Here is a 16,436-nt window from a genome sequence, read left to right on the forward strand (position 1 = left end):
AGCACCAGGATTCCAACCCGGCAGTTAGAACCCGGCACGCCTAGAAGACGTGGAGAAAGGTTATTCACTGAATGAATACCTGTTGCCTCCACTCTGGAAGGGGAGGAACAGGTTTGCCTTGGTCACTCATGTAGCCCAGTGCCCAGCAAAGGTACGGTGTTACTAATCAGGAGAGGGGTGTCCCCGCCCTGGCCACTCTGCACCAGCCCGGACACCCCGGTTGGCGCTGTCCAGTGCACTGTCCTGGGAACCTCCCGAGGGCACAGCCTGGAGCTGTCTTGGTCACTAGTATGTCCCCCACATTGTCCAACACAGAGCCAGGCACCTGAGTAGCAGCTTGGTAAATGCTGAATGAGTGAACCAGCCTGCTCTGCGCCCGAATCTCTCCTGAACGGGTCATCACCCCATTACCCCGCCCAGCGCTAATGGTGAAATTATGAGCTTTGAGCCCACACGCCCCAGATGCGAAAGAAAAAATCCACAAAGTTGACGTTGAATGTGATTTATTGGGGCGTCGTCACAGGGGGAAAGCACATGAAGCGATTTTGCCTCCTGTTCCCCAGCGCTGCCCCAGCTAACGACTAGCTCTCATATAAATAAGTATAAAGACAGTTTGTAGAAAAAGGGGCACGCCTCCTCAGGCCTGGAAGACACATTAGAGCTTCAGCTTAGGGAAGAGGGAGGTTCCTAGTTCCCAGGCTCCTAGACTAGGAAGCCCAAGGTACAGGTGCAGGAGGAGGGGGACGGAGGGGCATCACCCACACCTGAGAAGGTGCTGGGGTCTTTGGTTTGGACCAGGCGGCAAGCCCTCGGTCACAGCCACCTACCCTGCATCTCTAGAGGAAGGCAGCTCTGATTCCCAAGCCTCCTCTTCTAGGTCTGAAAGCCCTTCCTGCCACCAGTTGGCTAGGAGCAAGGGAAAGGGGGTCAGGGGTGAGAGGAGGGGGTCCCAAGGCTGAGGCTGGTGCCCGAGGAACGAGGCTGTGCTAGTCAGTGCTGGCACAGGACGTGGCTGTGGCCTGGGTCGGCAGGGGGTCAGCAGAGTTCTCTCAGGAGTGGGGAGGATCCCATGGGGTCAGGGGAGGGCAGGACAGAGAGAACTGGGTCCCCGCCCAACAGCAGCAGCTCTCAGACCTTGTGGTGTCACACCCTCCTGAACCTCTGTCAGCGCTGGAATGGCCCCAGAGGAACAGATGGGGTTGTGACTCTCCCAGGCAGACAGGTGTCTCCTGCATTTGTTCACAGGTGAGGTCTGGTTCCCCCAGGCGCCAGAGAGGAAATTCACCCTTCCCAGGCCTCCGGGAGCCAGCCTGCAGCCAGGAGAGGACTGACAAGGAGACGGTGATTACAGTCATCCCTATGGCGAGAGGCACGTCGCCCCTCAGAAACCTTCCTGGCTGGTCAGAGGGCCCAGTCTGGTTCTGATACAAGGTGGGATGCAGCCACGGCACGTCCCCTCTCCAGTCTTCAAAACCTCTGTATCATGAAAGGGGCGGGCGCTGCCTGGGCTCCAGGGCCCTCCAGGCCTTCCACTCATGTCTTGTGTGGTGAACAATGCAACCTCTCCTAACCCCGAGGTCAACCCCCACGGCCAATCTCGGGGCACCGCCAGCCAGATGGGCACCATCCAGTAAGTCAACCTGGCAGTGGGCAAGTGGGTCATCCCTGGGCCAGCCCCTGAAGGAGGCGGATCAGGTTGTCCAGACCCCAGAGGTACCCATCCTCACGGTTGCCCTCAGCCCAGGGCAGTCGGTGGCTGAGCGTCTGGTGGTCAGGCAGGACTACCGTCTTGCCAAAGTCGATCATCCAGACCCTGGCCAGGCCAGTGTGGTCATGCACGAAGAGGAGGGAGCTGCCCACCACCTGCAGGGACAGAGGAGGGAGGTTAGGGGGAGGGGCAGGCACTGGCTTGGGTCCCCTCCCCAACAGGCAGCTGAGCAGGGTGCTGAACTCTGGAGCCCAAACTCAAGCTGTCTGGGTTCAAATCCTGGCTCTGCCACTTAACTGGCTCGGTGGCCTTGGGCAGGTGACTTAACCTGTCTGTACTTCTGCTTGCTCACATACAAAGTGGGAATAAGGGAATAACCGTACCATTTACTCAAAGGCTGCCCTGCACGTTACATGTGGGAATTCATCCGTATAAGCTCTTAGAACAGTTGCCAGTATAGCAAACAGACGACAATGTTAACCATTACCCTTTTCCAAGCTGGGGTACAAACAAACACCTGCAGAATCTTGCACGGGAGAAGCGGATAATGTCTTCCCCTTGGAGAATGGCTCAGACCCAGCAGAGGGCTGCTGGTGACCCTAGGGCACGGGGCTTCCATTCTCTAGACCTCAGTTTCCCCATCTGTAGAATGGTGATGCTAAGGTCATTGCAGCATTCCATGAAGCACTTTGCAGTGCTCGACACACCGCCCTCGGTAGATGCTGGTTTGGGGTTTTTTTGGGTTCTTTTGGTTTTGTTTTTTAGAAACAGTACTTTCGTTGCCTCCATGTGACTCCAGGTGGGCAAGCCCCTCCCCTTTTCCAGTCGGGTTTCAAACTCCACTGCTCCCAGAGAACCCAGGTGACGGGGCAGGTGAGCAGGTGGCTGGCAGAGGAGGCAGCCTCCACCCCACTCTGGCCTGCTGGCATATGGTGAGCAGCCCGGTGCTGCCACGTCTCCCAAAGTGCCAGGTAAACTGGAAGTCTCATGTTTTAGATGTTGGCAGCTTATTTTTTAAAATGCTAAGTCACCAGGTGGGTGAAACCGAACATGAGCACATAAGGGATGAGGTCCCCAGGCCTCCTCTTTGTGACTGGTGTGTAAAGCCCAAGGGCAGTGATGAGGACGGCAACGAGGATGACATCTGATGATAATGAACATGACGGTAACAGCTGGCACATGCCGAGGGTTTACTGTGGGCCATGCTCCCATGTATATAAACCTGCTTCGTCCTCCCCACGCCCACGGGGCAGGTGCTCTGTTAGCCCGTCCTGCCTGTCAAGGAGATGGGTCTGCAGAAACACTCCCAGGCGCAGGTGGCTGAGGTGTGTAGAGCAGGATTCGAACCCAGGCAGCCCGACTCCCAGATCAAGGATCTTTCAGGAGTCGCCAGGAAAAAAAAGTGAGGGGGACCTGACAGGGGAGGTGGAAGAGCTTGGAGAGAGGAGGGAGAGGGAAAGGACACACGCTGCGACATCCCCACCTCATAGACCTGCTGAGACGGCCCCAGACTTCCAGAGACACACAGGCTGCAGAAGGGAGGGATGGGGGAGGGGGGGGAGCCACCAAATAGGAATGCAGCCATGGATAATTGGAAATAATTATGATTACAAAATAATTTTAAGAGCAAGGAGTTAAATGTGCTTCCATGCTCCAAAGGGCACTCGACAGTTGCTGGTCTCACACCTCAGCAGCCCTGCAAGGAAGGCACCATTGTTCTTCGTGTTAGGAGGAAACTGAGGCCTTAGAAAGTAAGTCCCGTACCCAGCATGGAACAGCCTTCATTCCAGGCCACCTGTCTTGAGCCCCTGAAATCCCCTTTGCTGCCTACCATCAAAAAGCAAACCCCAGACCTTGGGGGTTCCTTTTAATAGCCTTGCCCGGTAATCTGTCAGCTGTTTGCCAGGCGCTGACACCCCCCCCCACTGAACCCCCAACCCCCCACCTCCCACCACCCTTGCACACGTGGCCTTCTGCTCCCCATGGCAGCGGGGGCTCGCACCTCATGGGTCTTGAAGAAGGGGGAATTCTCCAGAGCTTCACGAAGTTCTTCCAGGCGCGCCACGTACTTTCTCTGTGTGAGAGGAAGCGTTTCACGGTCAGCACAGGGACTTTGTGGGTCCTTACCCGCCTTGAGGCCTGACCTCATCCTATACCCTCAAAGGAGCGAGCAGACCACAGCCAGGAGGGGATCAAAGGAGCCACGGAGAAAATGGGTGGCGGGTGGGGGCTTGGATGCACTGGGGTAACACAGACAAGAGTGTGGTTGGGAGAATACGTGCATACTCATAATTCCTAGCAGCTCCTCCCGCCAAGAGTGGAGTCGAGTCCCTTTAATTTCGGCTGGGTCAGAAGATCTGCTTTGGCCAATAAAACGTGGTGGAAATAATGGTGGCCATTCTGAGCCCAGCCAATCAAGACACTTTACAATTCCACTTGTTCTCGGGGCCACCTGTTTCTACGCTGAGAACGAGCCCAGGCTAGCTTGCTGCATCATGAGAGGCAAGCGGCCAAGTCGTGAGCCAATCACCAGACATAGGAGCAGGGCCCTCCTACACCAGCCAGCGCTAGCCAAGCCACCAGCTGACCGCAGATGGTGAGCAACGCCAGCCAGTATTGGCCATCCTCGGCCTAAAGCAGAAGACCGTTGCCTTACAAGCAGCGGTGATGGCGGTGGGCTTGAGCTGCTAAATACAGGGCCCGGTGTCCCGCTCACCAGGATTCCACGGTTCCCGTCCGCAAAGTCCTCTAACACCTTTGTCACCTGCTCCAGCTCCCGGGTCTTCTTGAAATTGGTGTTGCAGGTCCCATTGGCTTTCTGCAGGGCAAGGGGTGAAGGCCCAGTATCACCTTTTCCTTCTCACGCCCGACACCAAGCAGCCTCAGGCATTTCCTGGGACCCCCTGCCTGCCCCTCACACTTGCTGGTTATTCAGGGGGAGCCAGCCCACCTGCTCAGCCCAGTTCAACCCAGCCCCAAATCACACTCCAGAGCAACCAGTCCTTCTGAGTCCAACCTTGAACCCCCTGGTTGAGCCGGTTTAGCCAAGTGGGCTTTGGAGAAGGGTAGATCTGGCTTTGAACCGTGACTCTGCTACTTCCTAGCTGGGCAGCCCTAAACAAGCCACCTCACCGCCCTCAGCCTCAGTTTCCTCACCTGGAAAATGGGGACTGCGTTGCTATTGACTGCCTAAAGCTGGTATAAGGATTAAAGGAGACTGGATATGTAGGATGCAAAGCATAGTGCCTGGCGCACAATTAAGTAAGCACTCCATAAATGAGACTAATAATTTTTATGTCTGAGGGGGGCTCAGAGAAGCCACCTGAGTCATTCTGCCACACTGTGCCAGGTGCTGTGTGGGTGCTGATAACATGGAGGTAATAGGACAGACACAGTCAGGTGAAGGAGGCAGGTATAGAACAATAAAATCATCACAAAGGGAGAGAACACAATAATAGAATATAGGGAGCCATGAGGAGGTAAAGAGAGGGCCCTGATTGAGCAGGATGGAAATTAAGGTGGGCTTCTTGGAGGAAGCAAAATTTGAAAGGAGACAGGAAAATGACCGGGTATCAATCAGAGGGAACAGTAGGGGGAAGAGCATGTGCAGAGGTCCTGTGGCAGGAAAAGAACAAAGCTCTTTCAGGGAAATGAAAGCACTGTGGCCTGAAGGTAGACAAAGAGGGAGGGAGAGAGGAGGGATGAGGCTAGACCCTGGAGGGCCCTCTAGGCCAGAGAACTTCTCCCGAGGGGACTAGGGAGCCATGGAAGGGTTTTGAATAGGAGAATGACAGTAGGTTGTACAACTTGGAAAGGTGGCTCAGGCGAGGCAGTGGGGAAACAGGCGGGGTGCACAATGATTCTACTCTTGTGAAAGGAGTGTGGCAATCTCTGGCAAAATTCCCAGCGCATTTCATCTCTGACCCCGTCTTCCTCCTTCTGGGAATCTAGTCTACAGTTAAACCTATACACTTGCAAAGTATCTCATGTACAAAGTGATTCACTGAGGCACTGTCTGTAATGGCAAAAAGTGGAAACGCAGGTGGCCATCTGTAGGGGACTGTGTAACATCCACAGAGAGCTATTATATAACTGAGGAAGGAAGAGAGGAAAGGAAGGAAGGAAGGAAGGAAGGAAGGAAGGAAGGAAGGAAGGAAGACTTGCTATGGAATGAAAAGCTGTCCAGGTTTCTGCCACCGTTTGTGTAAGACTGGGAGGAGGAAACGTTAGGATATGCAATTGCATTTGTTTGTATTTGCAGGAAAAAATAGAAGAAATTGATAAAGTGGTTCCCCATGAGCAGGTCGGGGGTGGAGGGACAGAATGGGAAGGACATCAGCAGAGCTAGGAGAGAGATTTCCCCTGCATATCCCAGTATGTTATTTTGATTTTTGAACTGTGTGAATACCTCTTCAAATAATTAGGTGTAATTTACAAAAAAGGAGAGAAAGAAGGAAGGACAGAAAAAAGAAAATCTCTCCCCATAAGGGGGGAAAAGGATTCTTCAAGCTGCTGTGTTGGATGAGGATCAGAGGGGGTGAGACCACAACCCAGGAGCCCAGGAAGGCTAGGGAGGGAGAGACCAGGGAGGTTAGGGCAGGAGAGATGGGCTGGACTAGGGCAGGGCTGCGGGGAGGGGTGGAGACAGAATCTGGAGCTGCTCAAGGAGACAGATAAACAAAACTTAGTCATTGATGGGGGTGAGAGAGAAACAGGGCTTCCCAGAGGCCCCATCTATTCATCTTCTACAGTCTCCTGCTTTTTCTCCACATCCTGCTTCTTTCCAGCCTTCCCTGATGCCCATGCTCCCCAAGAAGCCTGGCCTCAGATCTAGCTCCTAGCACTCTGGTGACAGGCTAGCAGCTCCTGGCCTCACCTTGATGCCCTCAATCCGGAAGCCCAGGGTGGAGGTCGAGCTCACGGTCTCCCTCCACTGCATGTAGCGGGGCTTGGTAATGGCACCCTGGGCGTGTTCCTCAGGGGTGGGGGCCCCAGGGTCCACAGCCACCATCTTCTCATACATGTCCTTCCGGGGCCGGGGCCGTTCTCGTGCCTTCACCAGCTCCTCCTCCAGGTAGGTCCTGGGACAAAGAGAACGTGGCAAAGGAAACTATGAGGAACAAAGATGGAGGACATACTCCCTGATATCAAGGCAAGTTATAAAACCACAGCATGGCACAAAAACAGACAAATATATTGATGGACCAGAACAGAGTCTAAAAACAGACACACATGTGTACATTCACCCAAATTATGACAAAGAAGACCCAGCAATTCGGTGGAAAAAGGGAAATTTTCTCAATAAACAGTGCCAGGTCAAGAGAACAGCCATATGGGGGGGAGGGGGCGGGCAGGGTAAAGAACCTCAATCCCTACCTCACACCATATATAAAAATTAATTCTAGATGGATTGCAAATTTAGATGTGAAAGTTAAAACAATAAAGCTTGTAGAAGAGCTTTATTGGAGATCTTCATGAACTTGGAGTAGGTAGATTTCTTAAACACAAAGCTACTAATCATGATGACAAAAATGACAAACTGGCCTAAATCAAAAGTGCTTCTGTTTATCAAAAGCTACTATTAAGAGAGTGAAATGGGAAAGCTGGACAATGTGTGCGTGTGTATGTATGTGAGTCTCCAACAAAGGAATTGTATTCAGAATATATAAAGAATTACAAATCCCAAAGAAAATGACAGCCCAACAGAAAAATGGGCAGGGGCACCTGGGTGACTCAGTTGGTTAAGCGTCCGACTACTTTTGGCTCAGGTCATGATCTCATGGTTCCTGAGTTCGAGCCCCACACTGGGTCCCGTGCTGGCAGTGCGGATCCTGCTTAGGATTCTCTCCGTCTCCCTCTCTCTCTCTCTCCCCCTCCCTGCTCACTCTCTCTCTCAAAATAAATAAACTCAAAAAGAAAGAAAGAGAAGGAAGGAAGGAAGGAAGGAAGGAAGGAAGGAAGGAAGGAAGAAAGAAAGAAAGAGAAAGGAAGAAAGGGAAAAGAAAATTGGGCAAAATATTCAAAGAGGCACTTTTCACAAGAGGATCTCCAAGTGGCCAGCCAACCAATGCTCAACTTCTTTGGTCATCAGAGAAACAGAAATTAAAATCCTAATGAGACACTCACCAGAATGGTTACAATTAGCAATACCAAGCACCCAATGAGAAGATAATACAACTGGGACTCTCACACACTGCTGGTGGGAGCACATGCGGGTACTACCACTCTGAAGACCTGAGAGGCACCATCTCCAAAATGCCCAACGCTGGCCCTCTGCATCTGCCCTGTGGCTAAACCCACCTGCTGCCCATCTTGCAGTCCATAATGGAGGGGCCCTCAAAATCCGCCAGGAGATCTTCCATCTGGTTGAAGGCCTGGCCATCCCGCTGCACCATGCCGTAGTAGGTGGGCACGAAGGGTCGCAGGGGGTCGCTCATCAGCTGCTCCAGGCTGCGCTGCTCACACTGACAGAAACGCTTCAGGATCCGACCATCCTCTCCTGCCTGGAAGTTCCCTATGGGAGCACAGCCAACGAGAGGGTCAGAAGCTGGATCAGCCGGAGCCTCCCCTCATCTCCCGCGAACGTCAGATCCTGGCTGCCCTCATCTTGCCTGACCCCTTCCAGAAGGCTTTCTCTCCTTCCCTGCACCTCTCAAAGTCTTAGCCAACATGTGGCAAGGGAAGGGCCTACTGCTGCTCCTCATTTCAACAGAGTCCTGTTCACAGCATGTAGGGGCCTCACTTGTTTTGTCATTTCGGGTTGTGAGCTCATGATGGGCTGTGGGAATCTGTGTGAGATCAGATTCGAGAGCGTGCGGCTCCAGAGCAGCTCTGCATCTGTTTCTGCCTGGAGTCCCGCCGTGCTAGCGCCCGGGGCCACTTCATGTCAACTGACAACTCAGGCATTTCCTGGACCGCACGGACTGTGTAGATCAGCGTTACAAACTCTTATTGGGGCAAATCGTATTTTCAGCTTGTATGCGCCAAAGATGGCCACAACAATAGTTCCTGTCTCCCGGGTTCTTCCAGAATTTCACCACTCCCCACCAAGAAGTGGAATCTAAGTCTTCTCTCCTTGAATCTGGGAGGGCTTCTGGCAGAAGTGACACCGTGACTTCAGATTCGAGGTCACAAAAGGAGATGCGACCTCCACTTTGTTGGCAGAGACGATTGCCTTTGCAGTCCGGAGATGCCACGTAAGAAAGCAGACTCCTTGTGGCGCCTGGTGGCTCAGTCGGTTAAGCGTCCGACTGTGGCTCAGGTCATGATCTCGCGGTTTGTGAGTTCGGGCCCCACACTGGGCTCTCTGCTGTCAGTGCAGGGCCCACTTCGGATCCACTGTCCCCCTCTCTCTCTCTGCCGCTCCCCTGCTCATTCTCTCTCACTCTCTCTCTGTAAATAAATAAGCTTTAAAAAAAAAAAAAAATGAGGGGCGCCTGGATGGCTCAGTTGGTTAAGCGTCTAACTTTGGCTCAGGTCACGGTCTCATGGTTCACGAGTTCGAGGCCCACATCGGGCTGTGTGCTGATAGCTCAGAACCTGGAGCCTGCTTTAGATTCTCTCTCTCTCTCTCTCTCTCTCTCTCTCTCTCTCTCTCTCCTCTCTCAAAAATAAACATTTAAAAATTAAAAAAAAAATTTAAAAAAAGCTGACTCCTCTGAGGCCACCGTACTGTAAGGAAGCCCAGGCTGCTCCACAGAGAAGCCACATATAAGCTCTCCAGCCAGCGGCCCCAGCTGAGACTCAGCCAACATTCGGTGGTGAGGCACGTGAGTGAATGAACTTCAAAAGTTTCCACCTTGTACTTCCAAGCTGTCCTACCCCAGACTCCATGGAGTAGCAACAAGCCATCCCTTCCATGCCCGGTCTGGACTCCTGACCCCAAACCCGGGAGTGCAATAAAATAGTTGTTTTATTCCACTAAGTTTTCTTTTAACCACCACTAACTTTTGAGGGTTCTTTGGTATTTTAACTCAGTAACTGGAAAACATGGCAACGGCAGCCCCGGGTTTACAGTGTCGGGGGCGTGGGGATGTGGGGGTGGGGGCTGGCCTTTTCGATGACTCAGATTTAAGGATAAACTAGGTAGGTAAGCTCCCTTCTTATCTTCCTTTGCTGGTGGGCCCCATCTGTCTGGTCCCCACCGGTACGCATTTTTGTGAATAAAGTTTTATTACAACACAGACACAGTCGTGTGTTGATGTATCATCTCTGGCTGCTTTCGTGCTAAAACAACAGAATTGTGCGGTTGTGACAGAGACCGTATGGCTCACAAAACCCAGGATGTTTATCATCTAGCCCTTTACAAAATATGTTATGTCCTAGGCGTTGTGCCGCTATGCGCCGGAGACATCACACGAGGTGCTGGGAGAAACCGTTAGAGCTGCTATTTATTGAGCACCTACTATATTCTGGACACGGAGGGGCTGAGGAATGATTATTTCTACTTATGAGGGGCCTGTGTCTCAATCTCCATATATATATATTTTGATGGTAACCCTCCAGTGAACCCTGCAAAGGAGGTAGGATCAGCTCCATATTACAAGTGAGGAGGCCCGGTGGGAGGAAGTAACTTACCCAGGATCACCTGTAAATAAGTGCAGAATTAGGGTTTGCGCCCAGGACCATTTTTCCCCCAGGGTTGAGGATTTGCTCCCCATCCCCCTGGCACTGGGAACGGCCCTCAGCCCCTGCCCAGGCCTAAGCACTTCCCGTAACAGCCTCAGGAGGTGGAGACTGTCCTCAAGCCCATTTGACAGATGGGGAGACTTGAACTACAGAGAATGGCCCTGTAGCTTTCTTTCCCCAGCTCAGTTGTCTCTGCCCAGCCTGTCTGCCCGCCCCCCCACCCGGCCGTCCCCTGCACCCCTGCTCTCACCAGCGTGTCCCGACAGCTGGACCCAAGGGTAGTGTTTTCGGAAGGAGACCACGAAGGGCGAATATCTCAGAACTGTCTTCAGCTTCTTCCACGGTTTGTTCTGTTGTGAGGCACAGTGGGGTGGGGTCACTGCTGAGGCTGGGGAGGGCGGGGGATGGGATGCAGCACGGAGGGGAAGCGGGTGGACCAGGGGGCTTCCTGGGAGTGCTGCTCCCGAGCTCATTGGGGTGAGCGAAGCCCACTAGTTCAGCAGGCTTGAGATTCCCCATAGGCCTCAGCAAAGGTGGGGAAGAGTCTGTCCATTTCTCTCTGTCCTCGTCATCATTTTCTTTAGACCCTTGTCTTTCTGTCCTTTTCAAATGAGTAAAAATAGGCCAGGTCACACACCAAAAACTTGGAAACCTCACTTCTGTCCTGAAACCAAGTCAGACCTTCTGAAGAAAATGATAGAGGCAGGACTTGATGAATGGAGGCTGAACCACAGAGAAAGACACAATTAGAAACAGATGGCAAGGTGACGACAGAGACAGAGAGGGACAGAGATGGACACTGGGGCAGTCAGGAGAGCTGCTCACCAAACAGCTCCAGCCCATCCTCCCTTCTAGGGACATCCCTGCTACCTTGAACTTCGGCTACTGGCTTGCTTTGGCAAGTGAAATGTGAGCCTAAGCGTTAAAGCCAGTACGTGATTCTCCATGTTCCTTTCCCTGCTGTGGAAGTGGGTGGGGAGTGTGGAAAGAGAAATAGAAGCTTCCTCGGTCTGGGCCTTGAGTGAAGACGTCACCCACCAGTGGCCCATGGTACATGTGCAGTGTCAACAATAATAATCCTTCGTGGTTCCAAGTCACTAAGTTCAGGGGTTGCCTGTTACCACAGCAAATCCTGACCTAGCCTGACTAATACAGTGACAGGTTACCAAAAGACAAAGAGAGAAATATAGAAAGACAGAAAGGGAGACACGCATACCAAGTAATGACGGGAAAGAAAAAAATAAATGGAAGCAAAGAAAGAGAGAGAACAGCAAGAGAAAACCAGTCAAGCAAACCGAAAACAAAGATTTCATTGTATCACGTTGACTCAATCAAGAGGTTCTTGAGACTGGCTTAGAGTCTGATTCACATGTATGAGCACGCGTGCAAACACATGAATACATTCTCTGCTCCAGGCATATGGCAGTCCCTTAGACAAGTATTAGGAGAATGGGTCCTCTCCAGAGAAGGAATCTATGTGGCTCATCCCCCCACTACCCTGGGGTCAAGGCCATGTTCTCTCCCGCGTACTCAGAGCCCAGCTACCTAGCAGACATCTAATTGACAGTGGGAAGGTCAAGCAGAGGCAGGGTGTTGGACTACGGGATTCAGGAAGGGCTATTCCTTCCACCCTCCAGCTGCCAGCCATGAAGGGAGGTGATTAATAAAGGTTCCTGTTTACTAAGTACCTGGAACATTCCAGGCACAATGACAAAGACTCGGTGAGCCATAACCTACTTAATCCTAAAAACACAACCCCAGGAGGATTGTTGACACTGTGTTACAGAGGAAACAGAGGCTCAGGGGGATGAAGTCACTTGCCTAAATCACACAGCACAGTGCTGGGGTTCTAACTCTGAACCCACTGCCCTGGGCTTACACACTACAGCCCTGCTGGGCTATAAACGCTGAAGGTTGGGATTGGGGTTGTCATGGTTATGACTGTGTCCCCAGCCCATGACCTAGCACACAACAGCTGTTCCAAAAGCATTGCTTGGATTGAGGGAGGTTAGTTGTAACTATCTTTTTTTTTTTTTTTTTAATCATAAGCAGTTCAGTATCTTGTCTCTTTCTTGGACCTGATGGTTAATCTGCGCTTTCTCAGATGATTTCATGATGGTCTCATCTCCCATGTCCCCTCCTCCAGGAAGTCCTCTCTGATACCTCAGGTGTGGCCAATCACCTCCTGCGATCTCCCACGACACTAGGCGTCCCCCATCCCAGCCCCCTGACCACTCTGTATGGTGATGGGCCTGTCTTCTCCACTGGCCTGGGAGCTCCATGAGGGTAATGTCTCAGTCCCTGCTGTGTCCCTAGCAAAACCAACACAGGGCTGGACACATACCAGAGGCTCAGAGACTGTCAGTGGTCTGATTAGGAGGACAGGATGGATGTGTGAAGGAAGGAAGCGGGGAGGAAAGGAAGAAAGTCGTGGGACTTCTAAGGTCAGATGGGATTTCAAAATTAAGCCAGAAGGAAGCAAGGGTTTGTTTTCTGGGCGGTGGGAAATGAGTGAGCAACAGCTCACGAGTGGAGGCAGGATGGCGGCAGGGCGTTCGAGGAACAGTGTGCACTTTGGCCTCCTTGCAGTGAAGGGGGGTTAGGAGGGGAGAAGGGAAGCTGAATGCGGGAAGCAGCCTGGAGACAGGAAGCTCTAAACACAGGGTTGAACTCCTGATCGCTATCTGGAGGGCCCTGGGGAGCCACGGAGGGTGCTGAAAAGCAGAGAGAGTTCAAGAGTTGACCAGAGGTGGGTCTTGGAAGCAGATTCTGGAAGGATGAAGAAAAACTGGAGACACGGAGGCGTGGGAAGAAAGCAAGTTAGGGACGGATCCACCCATACACCACAGAGCTTGAAATAACTGGGTTTTCAACTCAGCCAGGACTGAGTTAGAATCCTGGCTCCGACCAGGCTTGGCCAGCCCTAAGCAAGTGACCTCACCTCTGCACACCTGTTCCCTCATCTATAAAATGGAAACAATAATAGTCCCAATGTCATTGTGCTGTCATAAGGGTTAACACATACACAACCCTTAGAAAAGTGCCTGGTATGCGAAGGGTTTGAATCCCAGCTCTGTGTCTTCCAAAGTGTGTGACCTTGGACAAGTGTCATGACCTCATCTGTAAAATGGGGATAATAACAGTATCTCCCTCATAGAGCTACTGTAAGGATTAAAAAAGTTAATACGAGCAAGGAGCTTAGTACAGAGCTGGGCGTGAGTACTAGTTGCTATTTTTTTTTTTTTTTTCCCATTCACTCCCAGATCAGCTGTTTGGAGATGCCAAGAACGTGAGAGAGTAGGTGGAGGGAACAGCTAAGGCAGAAAAACCAGAGGGTCAGCTCCTGTGCTCTGGCACAGGCAGGTTGAGGCAGGTCTGTCTCTACCTGTGGCCACACGTGTGAGCACATTCCTAAGGGAGCCCCTGTGGGGTGAGGGGGGCTCAGGGCAGACTCTGGCCAGGGGCCCCAGACAATGGGAGGGCCCAGCAGGCCAACCTACTTGAGTCTGTCACACCTGCCTCCCAGCTGACCTTCCCTGAACCTGCCCTGCCAGCCCTCCTGATTCACCAGGAGAGAACCGCACCCAAGGTGGGGGGCATGGGGGGGAGGGGGCGGTGAGGGTGGAGGATGTAAACAAGAGTGTGCAGGGGGCCCCCTGGGGAGCTGGGAAGCAATGGTGAAACCAGCCGGTCCCTGGCTAAGCTGGGGGTCCTCAGCGTTTGGGGCTCACACAGCCCTCTGAGAATCTGATAAAAGTTGGGGGGCTCACCCCCTACAAAAGCAAATGGCTAAAGGGTGGCAAAGGTTCATGACCCCTTAAGGCAGCCACAGTGCCTTAAAAATTTAGGGTAAAAGGGCACCTGGGTGGCTCAGTCATTTAAGTGTCTGACTCTTGATTTCAGCTCAGGTCATCATCTCACTGTGCTGAGCCTCCTTCGGATTCTCTCCCTTTCTCCCTGCCTCTCCCCTGCAGGTGAGCTCGCGCTCTCTCTCTCTCTCTCTCTCTCTCTCAAAATAAATAAAAATATTTTTTAAAAACTTAGGTTAAAAAGTGTACCCTTTCTGTCCTCCTTTACTTGTGCTCTTCTAGAGGATCCGACAGAAATCATACACAGTTGCTTCAAAAATATGTGTGTAAACACACACAGACTCCCACGATCACACATTTTCAGGAGTCCCTAGGCACCATTAAGTCAGCCAGTGGCTGTCCATTTTAGACCCCAGGACCGGAGGCAGTGGGTGAGGAGAAAGGGAAAGGATCAGGAGGATGCCTGGAGTGGGTCGGTAACCTGGCTGTCAGAGGGAGGAGGTCGACAGATAGAAGAGGTACCTGGAGATAAAATTGCTGGTGGGTGCTAGAAAACTTCTCAAAGCAAAGACAGGGAGATAAGGGGTCTGGGGAGATGTGGCCCAAGGGCAGAACGGTTCCCACTCACCCCAGACCTGTCCTCGGGGTCGCTGGCACCTCCGCCCCCGGCCACCACATCATCCTCAGACTCGTCGAAAGAGGAGGCAGAGGAGAAGCCGCCACTGCCCCCCTCAGCCCGGGAGGGGGGTCCCACTGGCTGAGCATCAGGCTCAGGTGTTTCAGGAGTGATGATGAGGCGGGGCACAGGGGTCAAGGGGCTACACTCCAGGCGAGAGTACAGGTGAGCCCCCAACTCCCTGGGTTCTGGTTCCTCTAACAGGCCATCCTGCTTGGATTCCCCCAAAAGACAGTCTGTCCCAGGTTCTGTCTGGGGTCCATGAGTATCTTGTGTCTGCGGACCATCAGTGCCAGGCTGAGTCCAGGAGCCAACAGAATCTTGCTGTGTTGGGAAACCATCAGTGCCAACCTGCTTCCAGGCTGTTTTAGTATCCTGTTGTATCTGGGAGCCATCAGTGTACAATTCTTTCCAGGAGCCATCGGCACTTGGCTCTGTTGAGGGACAGGCTCCCTCTGGCTCAGTCCGGAGGCTGGACCTGTTCCTATGGGTCCAGAGGTTATCAGCCCAGGTCTTGGCCCTCTCTGGTTGGGTCTGTGACCCATGTATTTCTATCTCTGTCCAGGGCCCATCAACGACGGGCTGTGTCCAGAGGCTGGCCTTCTCTGGCTGAGGCTGGAGGTCAGACCAGTGTGAATCAGTCAAAAAGCCATCTGTCCCAGTTTCCGTCCAGGGACCGGCTGTCTCCAGCTCTGAGCAGTGGCTGTTCCTTTCTGGATATGTCCGGAGGCTAGATATGTCTGTCTCCGTTTTGGGGCCGGGCCGCTCAGTCTCCGCTCCGAGGCCAGCTGCTTCAGGCTCAACCTGTCCGTCTGTCCCCGGCTCAGGCCCGAGGCCGACCCTCTCGGGCTCGCTGTAGAGGCTGGACCCCTCGGGGCTGGTCCGGGGCCCGCCCCCGTCCGGCCGCCCCGCCGGGCCCCCTGCGCCTGGCCCAGGTCGCTGCTGCCCCGGCTGCCGCCGCCGCCCCCCTCGCGGCGCCTCTAGCCCCATGCGGGCCGCCCCCGGCAGCTCCCCGGCCTCTGCCTCGCTTAGGCTCCCCCGGCACGGGCAGCGCCTCATGCCCGCTCCCTAGGTTCGGGCTTCGACCCGACCCAGCCCCTCCTGCCCCTTTAAATCCCGCGAGGGGTGTGGCTGGGGAGCCCCAACTCCCGGGTTCCGGCCCGCGGAGCTCCAGCTCGCCCGGCCACCCAGGGGTTAACCGATACTCCCTCCCCCGCGCCCCGGGAAAGCCCCGAAGCCCCGCCCCACCGGACGTGACGAAAGGGGGACGGGCGTTGCCTGGCCCCGCCCTCTCGGGTTGAAGCAGGGTGGGCTCCGAGCGCTAGATCCTCGTCCAGGTTGTGTACTGCGTGCCGGGGTCCTGGTTGCGGGCCGGTGGGATCCCTTCCTAGACCCCTGCAACGAATCCGATCTTCCTACACCCTCGAATAACCAGTTTAGCCTCCCTGGAACCTTCGGGGACGAATCTAGCAGCGCGCCCATTCTTCAAAGGGGGCAAGGACTGACTTTGAAAGACGGAAATTCTAGTGACCTGGGTTCGAGACCCGCCTCTGCCACTTCCTTGGCAGAGTGTTACCTTGAGTGTGTGACTTCTGTTTCCCAGCTCCTGCCCCAG

The 16,436-nt window shown here is 53.5% G+C and overlaps 1 protein-coding gene across 1 annotated transcript; it reads right to left on the bottom strand.

The window, feature by feature from the left end:
* Positions 1-398: 398 nt before the first annotated feature.
* On the bottom strand, positions 399-16,039 carry ITPKC (inositol-trisphosphate 3-kinase C). Its single transcript, XM_049621790.1, has 7 exons — positions 14,774-16,039; positions 10,587-10,686; positions 8,009-8,222; positions 6,585-6,789; positions 4,425-4,526; positions 3,711-3,782; positions 399-1,863 (listed from the first exon to the last, which is right to left on the bottom strand). The coding sequence occupies exons 1-7, from the start codon at positions 15,878-15,880 to the stop codon at positions 1,660-1,662; spliced, it is 2,004 nt and encodes a 667-aa protein (XP_049477747.1). The 5' UTR covers positions 15,881-16,039; the 3' UTR covers positions 399-1,659.
* Positions 16,040-16,436: the final 397 nt, after the last annotated feature.

This window comes from Panthera uncia (assembly GCF_023721935.1).
Source record: "Panthera uncia isolate 11264 chromosome E2 unlocalized genomic scaffold, Puncia_PCG_1.0 HiC_scaffold_19, whole genome shotgun sequence".
Classification (NCBI taxonomy): Eukaryota; Metazoa; Chordata; class Mammalia; order Carnivora; family Felidae; genus Panthera; species Panthera uncia.

Excerpts from the sequence above, each read along its gene's own strand:
- ITPKC (XM_049621790.1), bottom strand. The coding sequence starts at position 15,880 with ATGAGGCGCTGCCCGTGCCGGGGGAGCCTAAGCGAGGCAGAGGCCGGG. Across the intron at positions 8,223-10,586 it reads CCAGCTGTCGGGACACGCTG|GGAACTTCCAGGCAGGAGAG; the intron begins GTGAGAGCAGGG and ends GTGCTCCCATAG. Across the intron at positions 4,527-6,584 it reads TCCGGATTGAGGGCATCAAG|AAAGCCAATGGGACCTGCAA; the intron begins GTGAGGCCAGGA and ends CTTGCCCTGCAG.